The sequence below is a fragment of the Hyperoodon ampullatus genome, assembly GCF_949752795.1.
Source record: "Hyperoodon ampullatus genome assembly, chromosome: 6".
Classification (NCBI taxonomy): Eukaryota; Metazoa; Chordata; class Mammalia; order Artiodactyla; family Ziphiidae; genus Hyperoodon; species Hyperoodon ampullatus.
In genome coordinates, this window is record NC_136919.1 from 83,414,571 (window position 1) to 83,436,179 (window position 21,609).

General features: G+C 37.5%; 1 protein-coding gene across 1 annotated transcript in view; it reads left to right on the top strand.

Moving 5' to 3' along the window:
• PCSK5 (proprotein convertase subtilisin/kexin type 5) overlaps window positions 1-21,609 on the top strand; it is a gene marked incomplete at its 5' end in the record, with an annotated part of 318,876 nt that overhangs the window by 239,220 nt on the left and 58,047 nt on the right. Inside the window, one exon of the mRNA XM_079705774.1 lies at window positions 862-965. Within this exon, the coding sequence (XP_079561900.1) occupies window positions 862-965 (104 nt within the window). The remainder of the gene's footprint in view (window positions 1-861; window positions 966-21,609) is intronic.

The window sequence follows — 21,609 nt, forward strand, 5'->3', positions numbered from 1 at the left end:
CACCTCACATTCAAGACTGAATTGAATAAGTATCCTGATTAGAGAATTTCATGCATGCACCCAGTCAAATGCCTTTAGTAAATAACATGTTCTTTGAAAGAGAACAAAAGACTGTGTATATGTACTTGGATTTGTTTTCTGTGTGTTTATTAGTATTGCAGTTCCTTGATGAAAGTATCTCCCATTCAGTAGTGTCTTTGTGATCTTCAGTGCCAACAGCCATAAGAAATAGGTATCCAATAATTTAATAACTATTTATTGCAAATTAAGACACTCCCATAGTTTTCTGTGCCTGGGTACCCACTTTTGGGCTCTGTACCACATCCTCTTCCTTTGAGAACACTGAAAATGAAGACTTGGTTTCAGTTGAGACTTTTTCTGTATCCCACACATCCATCCAAAATGGTTAACATTGCTAAGTTCTTTGTTAAATTAAAATCAAGTGCCTGGCTAAACAACTGAACAAGGAATGTTCAAGAGCCCTTCAGTTTTGATTTTAGCTTGTTGTAATTTTCTTATGATGATGCAAGAGTCTACACGAAGGATGACAGGGCCAGAATTGGGAGCCATTTTGCTGAGGAAACTGGAAATCTTCACCCTTTTAAAAACTTACACTGACTAATATCACATTATTTCTCAAATTAAAGGTTACATTTTCTGCCTCCCTGAGACTAATGTCACTTCTCCAAGTTGAGAACAAGAGCGGCATTTGGCATTTGTTTATCCCAAACCCAAATCGCTGACCCTTTGTTTTTAGTACTTTGCCCTTCTGCTTTTGCTTTTTTAATTTGCTTGTGACTCTCTGCTTCCCCCATCTTTTTTTTTTTTTGGTACAATGATTCTTACCTTGTCTTTCCCCAGTCCGTTTCTGACCTGGAGAGACGTGCAGCATGTTATTGTAAGGACTTCCCGTGCAGGACATTTGAACGCTAATGACTGGAAAACCAATGCTGCTGGTTTTAAGGGTGAGAACTTCTTTCATATTTTGTCACAGGCAAAATATTTTTATTTTTCCCCCATTTTAAATGGAGAGCAGGAAATAGAACCCATCCAAAGAAACTTTAAATTTTGTACTGACACAGGAAGAGCTTGACCTCTTCGTAGGAAAAAAAAAAAGGCAGATTCCTTTTCTTTTTTCTTTTTAAATTAAAACAACACATTTAAGGCAGATTTCCTTGGCTTCCCACATCATAGGTCAGTTTCTTTAAAGGTAACCAACTTCCAAGTATTGTCGACCTATGGGGCTCCTCATTAGTTTATTCTTTGCTGTCATTTATTATCTGAGTGGTATTTGTAACAATGTATTTAAAACTTCCTTACCTTCTGGAGTGATTACTTCCAGTTAATAATAGCTGGTATCTTTTGTTCGATTGAGGGTAACACTGTTAGTTGCTAGGCTATGCTTTTCTACATATTTTGTTTTTGTTGTTTGTTTTTCAAACCTTCCACAAACAGAAAAACAGGCATAATTCTAAGACATTACTTTACATAAACTAAAAGTTCTTATGAAGCTTTATAATGTGCAGTCTTAGGCAAGTGTGCACAGGATATAATAAGTGCTGACTATTTTTCCCATGGCTGATAGGGATTCTAGTTCCCTCAAACTATCTTACTAATGGTAGCCATTTTGTTTATTGTCATCCATAACATATGCTATAATCAAAAGAAAATAATTATATAAAGCAGATGTCCTATAGTGTAGTATCTTTACTCAGGTTTCAGATAATCTAAATTTTAATCCATTAATTTAAGTTACAACAAAGATTACTTTTTGTTGTATCTGCAGACTTAAGTGTACTCCCAAATAATCTTTGTATATATCCCTATGGATGAAAAACAGTATTCTGTAACATAAGGAATATCTACTTAAAAATTATGGTTCTGGTCCTCAGATCATTGGTAATAAGCTGAATAATCCTGGGCAAGTCATTTAATTTTTCTGGGCCCTAACTTCCCCAACTTAAACAATTTAGAAGCTGAATAATATTATCTACATAGGCTATCTTACATATGATTTTAATATATCCTTAGTGTATTATACCCAATGTATATAAATATTCATGCTGAAAATGTAAAGTGTAATTTTAAAAATTATTTGCAAGCAGCTTACTAATCATGCTTTGCCAAAACCTGTCAATATGCCAGGGAACCAGCGCCATATAAAAGAGTTCTTTGATTAACATCTTCACTGAAGACTTCACTTTTAGAAAAAAAGAATGTCCCTCTGCTTTTGAGTATTATCAAATACCTTTCTGTGCTTGTAAACTATATAATGCAGCAGTGTTCAAAGAGCTTTTAATCTAAAGCATTGTAAATACCTATTGGGATCACATTTTCTGAAGCCCAAATCAAGACACTTAGTTCCAGAATAGCAAATGTTATGTGCAGCATCAAAAATATTTGAAATTTCAATTGTTCTAGAAAATCCAGGATGTAATTTGCCATATGTATGTTTCCTTTTGATTAGCTTCCCCATGCTTCCAGCCCCGACTATATAAATCCAGGCAGCCAAGGGGTTGGGTTTGGGGAGGGGGGAAGAAGGGATCAAAACACTGGCTGGTTCAACACTACAATGAACTTCTTAGTAGAAGGTTCACAGACTAAGTACATTGACCTCAATGAAGCTGAGGAATCAACTTTAACCCAAATAAAAGTCTTAGTTTTACTTACTCCTTTTTGGCAACTTAAAAAGAACAAATGGTTCTAATAAAAAATGCAACTCTTTTGAAAACCTCTGTTGGTTTTGGAGAGGGGGAAGCCGAGGATTTAAACTAAATCACCAGATCCAAACCTGAGTCTGAAGGGGGCCATACACTGCTTCTGGCAGGGAGGAAAGAGCATTTTACTATTGCACGTGGCAATATTTAGTATAATATTTCACTCTTCTCTTAGATTGCTGCCAAGAGTAACAATTAAAGTTCACTTTTTCATAGATGAATTACCCTGAACCGTCTGGACTCCCAGTGGAATTGTTTTGTAATTTTGTTGATGGCAAGCCCCATATTTCATCTAAACATGATCATAATAAGAAGGATTTTTTAAGAGTTATTTTCTTCCCTACTCGAAGCATTCCCATCCCTTCCCTAGCGTCCCACAAATAAAAGTGATTAAGGCAGAGGCTAGCAGGAGAAGTGACATGCTTCCGGGAAGGAGAGAATGCAGGTCACTAGGACTGGAAAAAGATGGGCTGACTTTTTATGGAATAAGATCTGAACGAACAAAAAATAGTGAAGGCTTGGAATAGGTTCATGCAATGAGAGCTCATATTTTAAATTAGGTCAGCCAGCTTTTGCAGGCCTTGCTTAGCGGGAACACATGGCCAAATGTTTCTCCTTAGGAGAAAACGGAAGTTGCCTGCAAGCAGAAGCCTGCAGCCCTGGGTGCACTCCCTCTTACCACTTGGTTTAGTCCTAACGCTGAGTGAGATGTAGGTATGAAACAAATCTGAAAACACCTGTGCTTCCCTGGGCTTGCTGTTGTGCCCTCATGTTGAGCGATTTAACTTGTCTGAAGAGTGGGTTTTTGTTTTTTTTTGAAACCACCAGAATTTCATAAATTGTTTGGCAGGTACTCTTCTGCAGTGGGGCCGTCAGTATGAACATGTGAATTTCCTTCTCATCAGGTAAAGCAGAAGCAGCTCAGAGTAGCAACCAGTTAGGTTTTGGGGTCTTGCCATCAATAGACTTGGTAGTCTTAGTTCTCACTGATAACTTTGGAGAAGCCAACACCCTACAGATCAGTCTTTCCCCAAACCCTGCCAAGTGCATTTCACACAATGTCCTTACATTTCTTCAGACCTACCCATGTGTGGTCCATCCAAAGCAGAGAACAGAGCCAGATGTTATAGGAACTAGACTGGTGTGGGTCTCCTCTCAAGACAGACTTGAACCACTCTTACCCACATGTGTTATGGGCCTGGATTCCTGGCTCCTGGAAGGGGATTCCCTCCAGAAGCAGCTGCTGGCTTCTCGTTGGCTGCACGGACAGATTGCATTCAGGCGAGGAAGTTGCCCTTGAAGGACTGGCTCCTCTGTGTGTTTCTCTGAGAGCGGAGTTGCATACTGATGAGCTGGGTGCAGAGAACTTTCTTCCCCTTTCTCTGTGCTCTCCTTATGGTCGCACTCTATAAACGATCCTATATTGAGATCAGTTCACAGTAAAGCCAGCCCCAAAGCTGGAAGCCACTCATCAACATTTTTATGCTAATGGTACCTTCATTTTTAACAATGTTAATTGAACTAAGATGATTCTGTCTTGATGCTTCTTCAATAATAATAATAATCTCTTAGAGTTAAAATATCTTGCAGAAGATTTGTTTTTCAAAATAAACATAATCCAATGAATGCACACCTATGGAAACGAACTAGATGTTATTTAGATTTGTTCATCCTGTGAATAATCCTAGCTAAATTTCAGACACCTTTTGACTTTAAACCTCCTCCAGAGATAGTTTCTTTAATAATAAATATCATGCATCTAGCAAAGAATCTGAGATTATGCATGAGAATAGGAAAGTATTGTATGAGACCACATGAACAGATGTGGTATTTGCCACTACAGAACTAAAATCCAAATTCCAGTATTTTGCTACTGAGCAACATTTGCAGTGCCTGGAGACGACTTTGGCATTAAATTGTTTGTTTGGGGGTTTCTTCAATATTACTTCTTTCTCCTTTTTTTCCCCTTTGCTCTTACGATAAGTCTTTCCTATTTTTTTCTTTTCTACTGTTTTTAATACCCCCCTCGTGCTCCTTAAAATGTACAAACCAGCTGTAGAATTGAGGGTTTTCCCCATCAGGGTGGTTCTCTTCAAGGAATTTAAGTTATGCAGTCTCTTCATTCATTTATTCACAAATATTTCCTGCGCATCTTCAGCAGGCCAGCCCAACACATGCTGAATGAAGTGCAACCAAAGAGGAGAATTAGAAGGAAACGTCTGGGACCCCATGACTTTGCCTGCTCTGATCTGACTGTGCTATGATTTACCCACAGAACAGAAATTTACACTGCACTTTTTTATCCCTTCACTCAAGCCCAGCCCATCTGCCAGGTTCATGTTTATAAAAGTATCAATGATCCTTCTCTCATCATCTAAAATGCAGCCCAGCCTGAGCAGCAGAAGGCATCTAATGAGAGAATCTCTCTTGTGGAGTGCCATTTACATTTTGACCAGCTCTGTTTGTACCTATAGAGTATATGGATCCTAGAGCCATGCAGAGGACTTGACTTCTGCATTCTTCTAGAATCCATGGCTCACAGCCTTTCAGGAAGAACGTGACTCTTTGTTATGAGCCCCTCCCTCCTACTGCTTTAATCTGAAGACCCTGCAGATTTCCCCTTTCTCCCCCAGCCTCCTGGGCTGTGCTCACTGAATCTTTCCCCCATGTCCTTATCTCTGGTTTGCGGATGCAGTTATGAGAAGTATAATTGAATGCATGCAACATCGGTGCTGTAGTTTTTTCAAAGTGTCTGTATTTGGATATGATGACTTGATATTTTACAGTTAAACTCTCTTAAATCTAGGAACAGGAATAGACGTCAGATAATAAATTAGGAACTTCTGTCATCTTTACTAGGCGAAAGAATGAAAAAAATGTCATTGAAAATCAAAAATGACAACTAAGTGAGCGAGGTTACCACGCCTTCCATTTCACTGCCCTCCCAGACTATGTAAGTCTCTTTTTTTCTACCAGCATGTTGCTGAAACCTCCCCATCCTCCACTGACTCTTTCTTTGACCACAACTAAACTACTAGATTTTTTTTTAATTTCTAACTGATTTCCCACCATGGGGAAAACAATTGACAGTCTAACATGACTTCTTAGCCTCAAAGGCCCTTAACTTTTAATAACCTTTATTACTTTTAATTGCCGTCATTTTATTTCCACTGTTAGGGCTGGTAATTTTAAGATGTTCCAATATATTTTTAATACCTACCTGTCTTGCTTTCAGTTTTAACACTTATTAAAAAGCATTAGATGTGCTGAAACCATTAAGCATGCCATGTGTTGAACTGAAACTAAAGGTTTTGAAATGTGGTGTTTTTATTTTTTATTTTTGAGTATATAAAGTGATATCTGATGTGTTACCATTTAAAAGGGTAAAGCTATATTGTATTTTATTATGTCACTGTACAAATAATATCTTATCTTTGCCACCTAGCATGCTGATGTGATGTTGGTAGCTATGATTAAAGCTACATAATGTACCTTAATTGGAAATCTGCACATCATGTTTTCAAAGAAAGGTCAAAGTGAAACATTATTCATCTGGTCAGTGTCAGAGGGGGTATTTGAATCAGATGCCTGACTTCAGTCCTGATCCTATTTTCAGAAATAAGGCATTTAGTTTTTCTCTTAAAATGCAGAGAGGGATGTAAGTACATTTGATCCTACCTAATAAAATTTGCTCCCTAGAAACACCACCTGATTTTCTTTCAAGATTCTATGTTTATTCCATTGTATTCTATGAACTCCTATTCATTTATTAACTTAAAACCTTTCATTTTTGCATTCATTGATCACTGAATATATGAGCTTACCTTCTTGCTCATTTATAAAAAAAAGATATGAATCACACTTAATTTAGGGATTTTACGTTTATTCTTTTGTCTGGTGGATGATTTACCTAAATATCTACCTGGGAACAGCAATATAGAAGCCCTGACAGCAGTCTGCTTGGTCATTGCTTAATCTGGAGTCTTGTATCCAAAATGTCTACTTGCCCCATAAGAGTGTTCTATTCATACCTACTAAATATGTGAGATTTTAAAATATTTTCTGCAAATGAAAAATGTTATTTTCTCTGCACTGGTCTTTGAATGGTAGTGTTAGGTTTGTTAGACTTTGGGGGTGTTTTGTTCTGTTTTTTCATCCCTAAATACAAAAGTTTTAAATGCATGTGGTTTCACACTTAAAATCCATCTTCAAAATAGAATTAAAACAATGGTTGTACTGTATGACTATTATCTCTTTACAAAACATAATTAGTTAATGGAGGGAATTATGTTTGGAGTAGTTTTGTGGCTTTGCCACAATCTTAAGAACTTTATTCTAGTAGAATCTGTTATTGATATTTTCTTTGGCCTTTGAGGAAACCAATTAAAATTTTTGTATCTTGGGTTTTTAGAATGTGGGTAACAAATACCAAACATAATGAGAAGTCTGAGTTGAAAGAGAAGTGCTTTGAAATTGCAAAATACCAAACTTAAAAAGAGCCTTGACAAAGAAAAGAGTCTTAAAAGTGTATTTTCATATGTCACAGCTTTCTACTGTGAAATAAGGATAAAGATATGAAACTATGTTGTGAATTAGAGTGCTATTTTGCGATTGAAATTAATTAAATTACCTGAGTGGGCAAGAGAAAATGTATTACTTTGTAATGAAGTTATCACAATATGTCTTCATACCTTTTATCCCATAATCGCATATCAATGACTATACTATAATCATATATAAACCAACTAAAATTCTGTTTTGCAAATTAATATTAATGTTTAAGTATCAACTTGACTTCAACCTGCTAAATTTTGAAAGTTGTAATTAATTATTTCAACATAGAACTAATGACAAAAAATCTGAACTGACTACAGCTATCAATGTCCTATCAACTCTTTAATCATTAATATACAGTATAAAAGCTATAAGCTTAAAATATGATTTTTAACAATATGCAAAATTTGTATACTTAAGAGACAGTTGATGTCTCTTTTTGTGTAATCACCTGATGAAACTCGATTTTGCTAATTCTAATGAGGCTGGACTTCCTTAGGTATTTTTTAAACTCTTCTTTCAGCAAATGAGTTTGGCTATCCTTCATGATAGCAAAGCTTGATACTTTGTGGTTACAATTGATATTTCAGGCAAAGATAAAAATCATCAAGCCCTAAACCCCATAATTACAAAGGGTGGTCAACGAGGCCAATGTTGTTTGTTTTCAGGCCAAAAGTGTATTGGAACTATAAATAACGAAATGGAGTTCTTTGAGTCTCTAATAATTGGATTCTGAATGCAGTTCCAAAATAAGATGCTCCCAAAAGATTTAAGACAAGACAGTCTTATCAGAATACACATACAAGGAGATTGGTTCAAGATGGCAGAGTAGAAGGACGTGTGCTCACTCCCTCTTGTGAGAGCACCAGAATCACAACTAACTGCTGAACAATCATCGACAGGAAGATACTGGAACTCACCAAAAAAGATATCCCACATCTAATGACAAAGGAGAAGCCAAAGTGAGATGGTAGGAGGGGCTTAATCACAATAAAATCAAATCCCATAACCACTGGGTGGGTGACTCACAAACTGGAGAACAATTATTCCACAGAAGTCCACCCACTGGAGTGAGGGTTCTGAGCCCCACGTCAGGCTCCCCAACCTGGGGGACCAGCAACGGGAGGAGGAATTCCCAGAGAATCAAACTTTGAAGGCTAGTTGGGTTTGATTGCAGGACTTCGACAGGATTGGGGGAAACAGAGACTGAACTCTTGGAGGGCACACACAAAGTAGGTGCATCAGGACCCAGGGGAAGGAGCAGTGACCCCATAGGAGACTGAACCAGACCTACCTGCTAATGTTGGTGGGTCTCCTGCAGAGATGGGGGGTGGTTGTGGCTCACCGTGGGGACAAGGACACTGGTAGCACAAGTTCTGGGAAGTACTCCTTGGCATCAGCCCTCCCGGAGCCCGCCATCAGCCCCACCTAAGAGCCTGTAGCCTCCAGTGCAGGGTTGCCTCAGGCCAAACAACCAACAGGGAGGGAACTCAGCCCCACCCATAAGCAGACAAGTGGATTAAAGTTTTACTGAGCTCTGCCCACAGGAGCAACACCCAGCTCTACCCACCACTGTTGCCTCCCATCAGGAAGCTTGCACAAGCCTCTTAGATAGCCTCATCCACCAGAGGTCAGACAGCAGAAGCAAGAAGAGCTATAATCCTGCAGCCTGTGGAACGAAAACCACATTCACAGAAAGATAGACAAGATGAAAAGGCAGAGGGCTATGTACCAGATGAAGGAACAATATAAAACCCCAGAAAAACAACTAAATAAAGTGGAGAGGCAACCTTCCAGAAAAAGAATTCAGAATAATGATAGTGAAGATGATCCAGGACCTTGGAAAAAGATTGGAGGCAAAGATCGAGAAGATGCAAGAAATGTTTAACAAAGACCTAGAAGAATTAAAGAACAAACGAACAGAGATGAACAATACTATAACTGAAATGAAAACTGCACTAGAAGGAATCAATAGCAGAATAACTGAGGCAGAAGAACGGATAAGTGACCTGGAAGACAGAATGGTGGAATTCACTGCCGTGGAACAGAATAAAGAAAAAAGAATGAAAAGAAATGAAGACAGCCTAAGAGTTCTGGGACAACATTAAACACACCAACATTCGCATTACAAGGGTCCCAGAAGGAGAAGAGAGAGAGAAAGGACCGAAGAAAATATTTGAAGAGATTATAGTTGAAAACTTCCCTATCATAGGAAACGAAATAGCTACCCAAGTCCAGGAAGCACAGAGAGTCCTAGGCAGGATAAACCCAAGGAGAAACACGCTGAGACATATACTAATCAAACTGACAAAAATTACAGATAGGGAAAAATTATTACAAGCAACAAAGGAAAAACAACAAATAACATACAAGGGAATGCCCCTAAGGTTAACAGCTGATTTCTCAGCAGAAACTCTACAAGCCAGAAGGGAGTGGCATGACATATTTGAAGTGGTGGAAGGGAAGAACCTACAACCAAGATTACTCTACCTGGCAAGGATCTCATTCAGATTTGATGGAGAAATCAAAAAGCTTTACAGACAAGCAAAAGCTAAGAGGATTCAGCACCACCAAACCAGTTCTACAGCAAATGCTACAGGAACTTCCCTAAGTGGGAAACACAAGAGAAGAAAAGGACCTACAAAAACAAACTCAGAATAGTTAAAAATGGTCATAGGAACATACATACCAATAATTACCTTAAATGTGAATGGATTAAATGCTCCAACCAAAAGACACAGGCTCGCTGAATGAATACAAAACAAGACACGGATATATGCTGTCTACAAGTGACCCACTTCAGACCTGAGGACACATACAGACTGAAAGTGAGGGGATGGAAAAAGATAGTCCATGCAAATGGAAATCAAAAGAAAGCTGGAGTAGCAATACTCATGTCAGATAAAATAGACTTTAAAATAAAGAATGTTACAAGAGACAAGGAAGGACACTGCATAATGATCAAGGGATCAATCCAAGAAGAAGCTATAACAATTATAAATATATATGCACCCAACATAGGAGCACCTCAATACATAAGGCAACTGCTAACAGCTATAAAAGAGGAAATCGACAGTAACATAATAATAGTGGGGGACTTTAACACCTCACTTACACCAATGGACAGATCATCCAAACAGAAAATTAATAAGGAAACACAAGCTTTAAATGACACAATAGACCAGATAGATTTAATTGATATTTATAGGACATTCCATGTAAAAACAGCAAATTACACTATCTTCTCAAGGGCACATGGAACATTCTCCAGGATAGATCACATCTTGGTTCACAAATCAAGCCTCGGTAAATTTAAGAAAATTGAAATCATATCAAGCATCTTTTCCTACCACAACACTATGAGACTAGATATCAATTACAGGGAAAAAATGTAAAAACACAAACACATGGAGGCTAAACAATATGTTACTAAATAACCAAGAGATCACTGAAGAAATCAAAGAGGAAATCAAAAAATACCTAGAGACAAATGACAATGAAAACACGACGATGCACAACCTATGGGATGCAGCAAAAGCAGTTCTAAGAGGGTAGTTTATAGCAATACAATCCTACCTCAAGAAACAAGAAAAATCTCAAACAATCTAACCTTACACCTAAAGGAACTAGAGAAAGAAAAACAAACAAACCCAAAGTTAGTAGAAGGAAAGAAATCATAAAGATAAGAGCAGAAATAAATGAAATAGAAACAAAGAAAACTGTAGCAAAGATCAATAAAACTAAAAGCTAGTTCTTTGAGAATATAAACAAAATTGATAAACCTTTAGCCAGACAGAAAAAGAGGGAGAGGACTCAAATCAATAAAATTAGAAATGAAAAAGGAGCAGATAAAACAGACACTGCAGAAATACAAAGCATCATAAGAGACTACTACAAGCAACACTATACCAATAAAATAGACAACCTGGAAGAAGTGGACAAATTCTTAGAATTTGGTTATTCTTACGAAGGTATAGCCTTCCAAGACTGAACCACGAAGAAATAGAAAATATCAACAGACCAATCACAAGTAATGAAATTGAAACTGTGATTAAAAATCTTTCAACAAACAAAAGTCCAGGAACAGATGGCTTCACAGGTGAATTCTATCAAACATTTAGAGAAGAGCTAACACCCATCCTTCTGAAACTCTTCCAAAAAACTGCAGAGGAAGGAGCACTCCCAAACTCATTCTACGAGGCCACCATCACCCTGATGCCAAAACCAGACAAAGACACTACAAAAAAAAATTACAGACCAATATCACTGATGAATATAGATGCAAAAATCCTCAACAAAGTACTAGGAAACAGAATCCAACAGCACGGTAAAAGGATCATGCACCATGATCAAGTGGGATTTATCCCAGGAATGCAAGGATTCTTCAATATATGCAAATCCATCAATGTGATACACTATATTAACAAATTGATGAATAAAAACCATATGATCATCTCATTAGATTCAGAAGAAGCTTTTGACAAAATTCAACACCCATTTATGATAAAAACTCTCCAGAAAGTGGGCATAGAGGGAACCTACCTCAACATAATAAAGGCCATACACGACAAACCCACAGCAAACATCATTCTCAATGGTGAAAAACTGAAAGCATTTCCTCTAAGATCAGGAAAAAGACAAGGATGTCCACTCCTGCCACTGTCATTCAACATAGTTTTGGAAGTCCTAGCCACGACAATCAGAGAAGAAAAAGAAATAAAAGGAATACAAATTGGAAAAGAAGAAGTAAAACTGTCACTATTTGCAGATGACATGATACGATATATAGAGAATCCTGAAGATGCTACCAGAAAACTACCAGAGCTAATCAATGAATTTGGTAAAGTTGCAGGATACAAAATTAATGCACAGAAATCTCTTGCATTCCTATATACTAAGAATGAAAAATCAGAAAGAGAAATTAAGGAAACAATCACATTCACCATTGCAACAAAAAGAATAAAATACCTAGGAATAAACCTACCTAAGGAGGTAAAAGCCCTGTACTCAGAAAACTATAAGACACTGATGAAAGAAATCAAAGATGACACAAACAGATGGAGAGATATACCATGTTCACGGATTGGAAGAATCAGTATTGTGAAAATGACTATACTACCTAAAGCAATCTACAGATTCAATGCAATCCCTATCAAATTACTAACGACTTTTTTTTTACAGATCTAGAAGAAAAAATCTTAAAATTTGTGTGGAGACACAAAAGACCCTGAATAGTCAAAGCAATCTTGAGGGAAAAAAACAGAGCTGGAGGAATCAGACTCCCTCACCTCAGACTATACTACAAAGTATAGTAATCAAGATAGTATGGCACTGGCACAAAAACAGAAATATAGATCAATGGAACAGGATAGAAAGCCCAGAGATAAACCCATGCACCTATGGTCAACTCATCTATGACAAAGGAGGGAAGGATATACAATGGAGAAAAGACAGTCTCTTCAATAAGTGGTGCTCGGAAAACTGGACAGCTACATGTAAAAGAATGGAATTAGAACACTTCCTAACACCATACACAAAAATAAACTCAAAATGGATTAAAGACCTAAATGTAAGAATGGACACTATAACACTCTTAGAGGAAAACATAGTAAGAACACTCTGTGACTTAAATCACAGCAAGACCTTTTTTGACCCACCTGCTAGAGTAATGGAAATAAAAACAAAAATAAACAAATGGGACCTAATGATACTTAAAAGCTTTTGCACAGCAAAGGAAACTACAAACAAGCTGAAATAACAACCCTCAGAATGGGCGAAAATATTTGCAAGTGAATTAACAAAGGATAATCTCCAAAATATATAAACAGCTCATGCAGCTCAATATTAAAAAAAAAAAAAAACCCAATCAAAAAATGGGCAGAAGACCTAAACAGACATTTCTCCAAAGAAGACATACAGATGGCCAAGAGGCACATGAAAAGATGCTCAACATCACTAATTATTAGAGAAATGTGAATCAAAACCACAGTGAGGTATCACCTCACACCACTCAGAATGGCCATAATTAAAGAGTCTACAAGTAACAAATTCTGGAGAGGGTGTGGAGAAAAGGGAACCCTGCTACACTGTTGGTGGGAATGTAAATTGATACAGCCACTATGGAGAACAGTATGGAGGTTCCTTAAAAAACTAAAATAGAATTTCTGTATGAATCAGCAATCCCACTACTGGGCATATACCCAGACAAAACCATAATTCAAAGACATATGCACCCCAATATTCATTGCAGCACTATTTACAATAGCCAGGTCAGGAAGCAACCTAAATGCCCATCAGCAAGCGAATGGTTAAAGAAGTTGTGGTACATATATACAATGGAATATTACTCAGCCACAAAAAGGAACGAAATTGGGTCATCTGTAGAGAAGTGGATGGATTTAGATACTGTCATACAGAATGAAGTAAGTCAGAAAGAGAAAAACAGTTGTCATATATTAATGCATATATGTGGAATCTAGGAAAATGGTACAGATGAATTGGTTTGCAAGGCAGAAATAGAGACACAGATGCAGAGAACAAACGTATGGACACCAAGGGGGAAAAGCCAGGGGAAGAGTGGGGTGGGGATGAATTAGGAGATTGGGATTGACATATATACATTAATATGTATAAAAGAGATAACTAATAAGAACCTGCTGTATAAAAAGACAAAATTAAATTAAATTTTAAAAAAGAAAAAACATGCAGAATCTAGCAGAGAACCTAAAAAATATATATATATATACATACATACACATACAGACACATTTTCATACAGAAGCCTTTTTGTTTTAAATAAACAAAACCTCTTGTTTGAGGTTTTGTTTATTTAAAACAAAAATCTCACTCTGCCTAGTGGTTTGGAGCATGGACCCCAAAGTCAAATAACTTGGGATTGAATCCCAGCTTTGTAAACAAATAAATAGTACATCTGGGAATCCACATACATTCTTAACTTCATTGGACTGAGTTTACATATAATAAAAAGCACCATTTTAAGTGTACAAATGTATATGTCTGTGTAAACATCACCGCAATCAAGGTACAGAACATTTCCATCACCCCACAAAGTTCTTTTGTGCTCTTTTTCATCCCTTATCCCACCCCGCAACCCCGCCCTTTGCAACCAGTTGATTTTGTCACTATAGATTAGATTGTCTTTTGTAGACTTTCATGTAAATAGAATTATTTGAAACTGGCTTCTTTCCCTCCATATATTTTTTGAGGTTCATCCATGTCACTAAGTATATGAGGAGTTTATTCCATTTTATTACTAAGTAGTATTCCACTATATATATAGGAATGTACCATAATTTGTATCATCATTCACTTTTTCATGGATAATTTTATTTTTATTTTTTATTGAGGTATAGTTGATGTACAATATTATATAAGTTACAGGTGTACAACATAGTTATTCACGATTTTTAAAAGCTATACTCCATTTATAATTATTATAAAATATTGGCTACATTCCCTGTGTTGTACAATATATCCTTGTAGCTTATTTATTTCATACATAGTAGTTTGTACCTCTTAATTCCCTACCCCTATCTTACCTCTCCCTCTTTCTCTCCCCCCACTGGTAACTTCTACTTTGTTCTCTATATCTGTGAAACTGTTCTTTTTTGTTATATCCACTAGTTTGTTTTAATTTTTAGGTTCCACATGTAAGTTATACAGTATTTGTCTTTTCTCTGACTTATTTCACTTAGCGTAATACCCTCCTGGTCCGTCCATGTTGTTGCAAATGGCAAAATTTTATTCTTTTTATGGCTGAGTAGTATTCTACTGTATATATGTACCACATATTCTTAATCCATTCATCTATTGCTGGACACTTAGGTTACTTCCATATCTTGACAATTGTAATACTGCTGCTATGAACATTAGGGTACATATATCTTTTTGAATTAGTGGTTTGGTTTTTTTGGATATGTACTCAAGAGTGGAATTACTCATATGATAGTTCTATTTTTAGTGTTTTGAGGAACCTCCATACTGTTTTCCACGGTGGCTGCACCAATTTACATTCCCACCAACAGTGTACGAAGGTTCCCCTTCTCCTGGACTATTTTATTGTTTCCAGTTTGGTTGTTATGAGTAAAGCTGGTATGAATATTCATGGATAAGTCTCTGTGTGGACAAATTACAACTTTTTAAACATTACACAGTCCAAAAGACCTAATTTAAACAGAGGCTTTGAGGAGTAAGGGAATGGTCCAAATGCTAGCCAGATATAGAGCATTTCAGGCCAGGCATACAGCAGATACAAAGACTCAGTCAAGGAAAAGCTAGGAGGCCATCCATCCTAGCTGGAGTGTGTGGCAAAGGGAAGAATGAGGAAAACAGTATCATATACAGAATTGAGCACAGTTCTTCCTTCATAGCAGACACTCAGGGAACACGATCATCTACATGTTATGCATCATTCTCATACAACATTTAATGTTGAGTTAATAAACAGTTAATATTCTGTTAGAATTTTTGTATGATAAAAATGAAGCACATATATGTATATATATATACATATATATATATATATATATGCATAGATTTGTGGCCATTAAAATGCTGTGTGTAGCTTAGGAATGAAATGAGCTCCACTCTCCCTTGCAAATATGACTCTCCTTTATATTCACGTGTTTCTTGTAATACTTCTGTCCCCCTCTCTGTAGTTTACTTTATCTAATTTGGGTTCTTATTTCCATTTGCCAGTGATTTTAGTTGATGATTCTGGATAAAGGGTTAACTTCCTTATTTGTTATTTCTCTGCTTTTCTAGAAGACTACTTGGATTTCAAGAAACAATAGATGGGCTGGAATGTTTTGAAAAAAGCATAATCTGCTGATCATGAATGATTTGTTAATGTCATGTACATAACATAGATGAGAAGCATAGATAAATATAATGAGGGTGGAAGGTGTTTGAGAACCTTAGAGTTACTCCTGGGAACCAAAACTTGTCTGAAATAGTTTTTAGAGTAGTTAGTCTAAACAGATGTATTATTTTTTCTTTGCATCTCTTGGAGGATTGGGGATTAAAACTGGATGAGACAGCTGTGGTGAAAGCAATGGTCAGGGTAAGGGAGAAGACAGAGGGCCCAGTGTGCAAAAAGGATGGGTATGATGTGATGAGGGAAGTAATTCAGAAGAAACTGAGAGTAATGCTACCTGATTCCTAGAGTTAAGAGTTCTTATTTGATCTGAAAAACATGTTGGGGCTACTGCATTGATTTGAGAAAGTGAGTTGGAAAATAGTAATGACTATCAAGCAAGTCGATTCCAGTTGCTTTGATGTTAGAGTTTTCTTTTTTAAGCTGATGATATAAATCCATGGGTCCTGTGATATGTGCTACAAAATGACACGCACAGTAGAAACTGACTTGCTAAAATGGATGAAAATGCTCTTGCAGTGATCATTTTCTATCATCTTAGCATGCAATTGTATATTCCTGACCTCAAGGGCTGTGACATTCAGTGAAATTTTTTATCATCTCTCGGTCGCCTTCTAAATGAGGAGAGTTATAGCGCTGGTGTTATATAATCATCTTGCTAAATTCTTTTTCTTAAAAAAAGAAGACAAAGAAATGCTTTTTGAAATGGGTCTTTAATAAATCCAGGACAAAGGGTGTGGTGATGAGATCGCTTCTTGAAAAGTGTCAAGCCAGAAATTGTACTTTGAGAAGACTTCACAAATTTCCTTTGACCCAAGTCTTTTTGTTGCTTATTATTGTTCACCATGACCTTCAGAAAGCCACTTAACTTCCAATATTTGAATTATTTTCATGTATAGTTGTGGTCTTTGTATTTGCCATGTCAATTTTCAGAGACTTAAAGAAAGCAAGTGACATAATTCTGGTTAGCTTCTTGAGTCACTGTGAGACTCTTGCAGGTAGAGTGACAGAGGCATTTACAGTTTACAAATGCCTTTTTCCCTTTCTTAAGTTTTATGTTAATATTCTTTTTCTTGGCTGTGAAGCAAACTTAGAATCATCTATCGTCCTAGGAAGCTTTATGACTTTTTTGAACCTGCCAGAGGCTGCAGCGTCTATGTTTTCTTAATATACTGTGTGGGATGGTTTTGTCTGGAAATTTTTTGCTTTTCTTTATATGTTTTGCCTTCAGAAGTGCCTTTAGAGCCAAGGTAAAAGATACATGTCCAGCTTTGTTCCAGAGTTCAATATTGTGCATCTTAGAATCCTAAAACTCGCACTAAATTCCGGCCATATATGACTAAAGAATCAGAGGAGATACCTGAAAATGCAAGAAATGTCTATGATTGTATGCTAGGGCTGCCACGGTTCGTTGCACATGTTATTAACTGCAAGGGGAATCAAACGAGAATTGCATGGAGACTGAAATCTGGCCTTTGATTTATTCACCAAGCCAAGTGCCCGAGAGTGGGATGATGTCCACCTAAAGAAAGAGGCAGCTGTCTCTAATACACATAATTCTCACATAGACAGCCCTGTTGTGTAGAATTCTGTTGTAATTTCTCCCACAATTGTCAAAGGCACAGGTGTCTTTTAAAAGGCAACTCTCCAGGGACGGTTTTGGTCATTTTAACCTTCCTCTATTGCTTCAACCTTGACATTCACAGAACCTTCATTAGCAAAGTTACTGCAGTCAAATAGAGTTTTCCAATATCTTTTTCATCACTATCTTTATCACCAACTCTCTAGACACAGTTTGACGTAAAATCTTAGAATTTTGAGTGAGTGTGTAAAGCACAAATCTGTTTCTCTCTTCATATTCTTTCTACATTCTGCCTTATTTTGTGACCAAAAATGATTGAAGCTTCATTAGTTCAAATGTATAATTATTTCATGTCGAGCCAGTAGGAGAAGATTCTTATTTGGGGTGATGAGTCCTTATAAACATTGATATATGCAGGATACATGAACACAGGCAAGAGGCAGTGGTGAAAAGGACTTTATGTGATGTTTCCATGATTATCATCAAGCTGGCTTGTGAAGGTGCTCCCAACAGACCATCTTTTCTACCGAGGAATAGAGCTTTAAATGTGAAAGGGGGAAATGTGATTGAGGTGCATAGGAGGAATTCTGTCATTGAAATCAGTACATGCCTATCAGTTTGGACTCTGGCATCAGCATTCTGAGCACAGAGACTGCAGCACTAATTCCCTGTCATCCATCAGGGACAGGGGGCTCTAAGTTGCTGTGACCATAGTGAGACCATGCCAAATGGGCACTGTTCCAGCTGTGAAAACTTGTTCAGGATCAATAAGATAACCCAAATGAACAAGAGAAAAAAGGAGCCTTATTACATCTTTTTAAATTTTCATAAAGATGGCTTAGCCCATCCTTTGTTTCTATCCAGAGAGATCTTTATATTCATACCAGTGTCTACAAGAAAAACCAGACCCAAAGATTCAGAAAGAAATCCTGAAAATTAATCCCACCCTAGTTCTATGCGTAACTTCCTAAGGCCACTGTGTCTAGGAAGGTACAGTTATACACACCAGGTGATCACTTTGCAGAATCCATCTGGATACATCTTCTGTGACATAAATAGATCCAGGCTTTTTTTTTTTCTTAGAATCTCAATTCAAGCTCTTTATACATGTTCACATCTTGCTAGCCTTAGGTATTTCAAAGCAATTAAATATCTATCACACATCCCAGTAATAGTTTCAACAGGCTTCATTTTATGGTGTTCTACCAGAAGACACGGTACACCCTGAAGTTTCCAGAGTCATCTTTGAAAGAGCCCAAAAGGAGGGTATTGTGATCACTGCTGGATGTTAACAAATGGGAAGCTGCTCTTTGCCACTCAATGCCGTTCTTCCATCTGTGCATGACTGGTTAGCTGTAATAAGACAATGGCCTCAGCATGAATATAAAATAAAGTATCTTTACCATATTAACAATATCTTCTCACTCAGGGAAAACCCCTGATAGAAATGACTGAAGAAGGTCATTTCTCAGCAAGAATAGGGGAAAGGGTTATGGGCCAGATGTTGACTTTCCTTCCAAACTCCACATATTTCTTTCTCTGCACATGATATTTTAATGAGTTTTGAAGAAGAGAGCAGTTTTTAATGCAGCTGATTTGCAAAAGGAAGAGAGGATAAAAATGTTCCAGTGTTCATTTGTGATATGTAGACAAATTCCCAAAATGTTCCCCCTGCACCTTTACTACCTTGTTATTCCAAGGATTTATGATTGATTTGAGTACCGTAGTTGAAAGAAATACTGTCTTACAGACAGTGGTAATCACTGAGTACATATATGATACATCAAGATTTTGAACACTTGGGCTCAAGTCCCAGTGACTTTAGAGTTGTTGTTGTTTTTTTAATATTCATGAGACAGTTTTTTCAGCTGTAAAATGTGAATAATACTATCTTGCTAGCATTGTTCTACAGATTTCATTAGCTAATATGTAAAAAAATGCATATGTAAAATATTTTTACCTCCCATACAAAATTTCTTCTAGGCATCTTATTTTGGGAAGCATGCTTGATAAATGCACTTCAATTGTAGACGCGGTAAGATTAGGAAATACATATCTCAGTGCATTTACTTTTTTCAGCATTGTAATTGAGCATGATTTTGTATCTCAATCAAACACTGATTCTATCCTAACAATGCGTAGAATTTAACTCTTTAAGTGATGTGTATCCAAAGAAGGAAATACCTAGACCAACCTGTGCTTGAAAAATGAGGGATGTGCATTTATAGATTAATTGGGAGAACTTTATCATCTTAAAATATTTTTTTAAGAGAAGCAAAAATGTCTTTGGTAGCCCACATGAAAAGATATTGGCATGATCTTCTGAATAACCAACTTACTTCTTGCGCTTCTGGCATGAGGGACAGGTATTTATGAATCATGCCTACAGAAACTCAGGCCCTATGTTGGAGATACTAGCCTAATTAACCAGGCTTTACCAACTGGGCTTCCAGGAAAGATGCTAGCCTGTATACCCTTAGGAAGTGGTTCTCAAAGTGGTGTCCCTGGACCCACAATATTGGCATCACCTGGGAACTTGTTAGAAATGCAAATTCTGGGCCTTACCTCAAAACTACTAATCAGTGGGGCTACACAATGTGTGCCCTAACAGGTCCCCTGGGTGATGCACATGCAAGTTTGGGAACCACCGACCCAAGTTATCCACTGTATGCAATGAATTAACTTCTCTTCCAGTGAAATTTGAATGTTGCTAATTGAAATACCATCCTTAGAAGAAATGAAAAACTTGTCTCTCAAATGATTTTTTTTTTTTTGTAGTTTGGATAAGGAATCCCATGTGTGAAAGGTGCTCTTAAAGAATCTCATCTCTTGTCTCTTAGCCATTTGCTCCCAGCTTCATGCATTTGCGTTTCTGTTAATTGGACCATACCCTGTGTTTTCGAACTTTGTATCCCCCATTTTGGAGGGAAAACCCTTTTCCATTATCCTCCTGCCTTAGTTCTGTCCTTCCAAACACAACTAAAAATTCCCAACAAGTAGTCTGATTTAGCTGCTTCCGTTTCCTTACTGTTTAATCCCTCTGTAATTTTCTTCAATCTAGTTTCCACTTCCACCTTTGAAGTGCAATTACTCTTTGAGATTTTCAACCATTTTCTGCTTGCCAAACCAGAAGCCTCCTTGTTTTTCTCTAGGATGTCATGCTTTTGATCTACCCAGTCCAGATCTGTCTTTCCTTGCCTTTTGTGATGCAGAGATATAGCCCCATTCTTTTTTTTTTTTTTTTTTCTTTTTGGCGGTACGTGGGCCTCTCACTGTTGTGGCCTCTCCCGCTGCGGAGCACAGGCTCTGGACGCGCAGGCTCAGCGGCCATGACTCACGGGCCCAGGCGCTCCGCAGCATGCGGGATCCTCCCGGACCGGGGCACGAACCCACGTCCCCTGCATCGGCAGGTGGACTCCCAACCACTGCGCCACCAGGGAAGCCCGCCCCATTCTTCATTGACACTCTCCTGAGTCCTTTCTCTCCCTTCCTTTCACCTGGGCCATTCCTTAAGTTCTGTTGTTTAAAGCGCTCTGGCTCTCTCTCCTTCTCCCCTCCTCTCTCCCCATCACCTCCCTCCCTTCCTCCCTCCATCCCTCTTACATTCTCTTAATTCCACCTTCACATCCCCACCTTACTTTAAATGACAAATACTACCTCCTGACTAATGATTTTCAGTTCTACCATCTTCAGCATTGACTTCATCCATTACCCACCTAGAATCTCTGCCCAAGGCTCATCTATGTCATTTAAAACTCAAAACTGCCAAACGGAACTGTCAATTGTCTTTTACAAAACAACTTCTCCCCCAAAGTTACCTCTATCATCAGGGTGTATCCTTCTCTAGATCACCCCGTTTA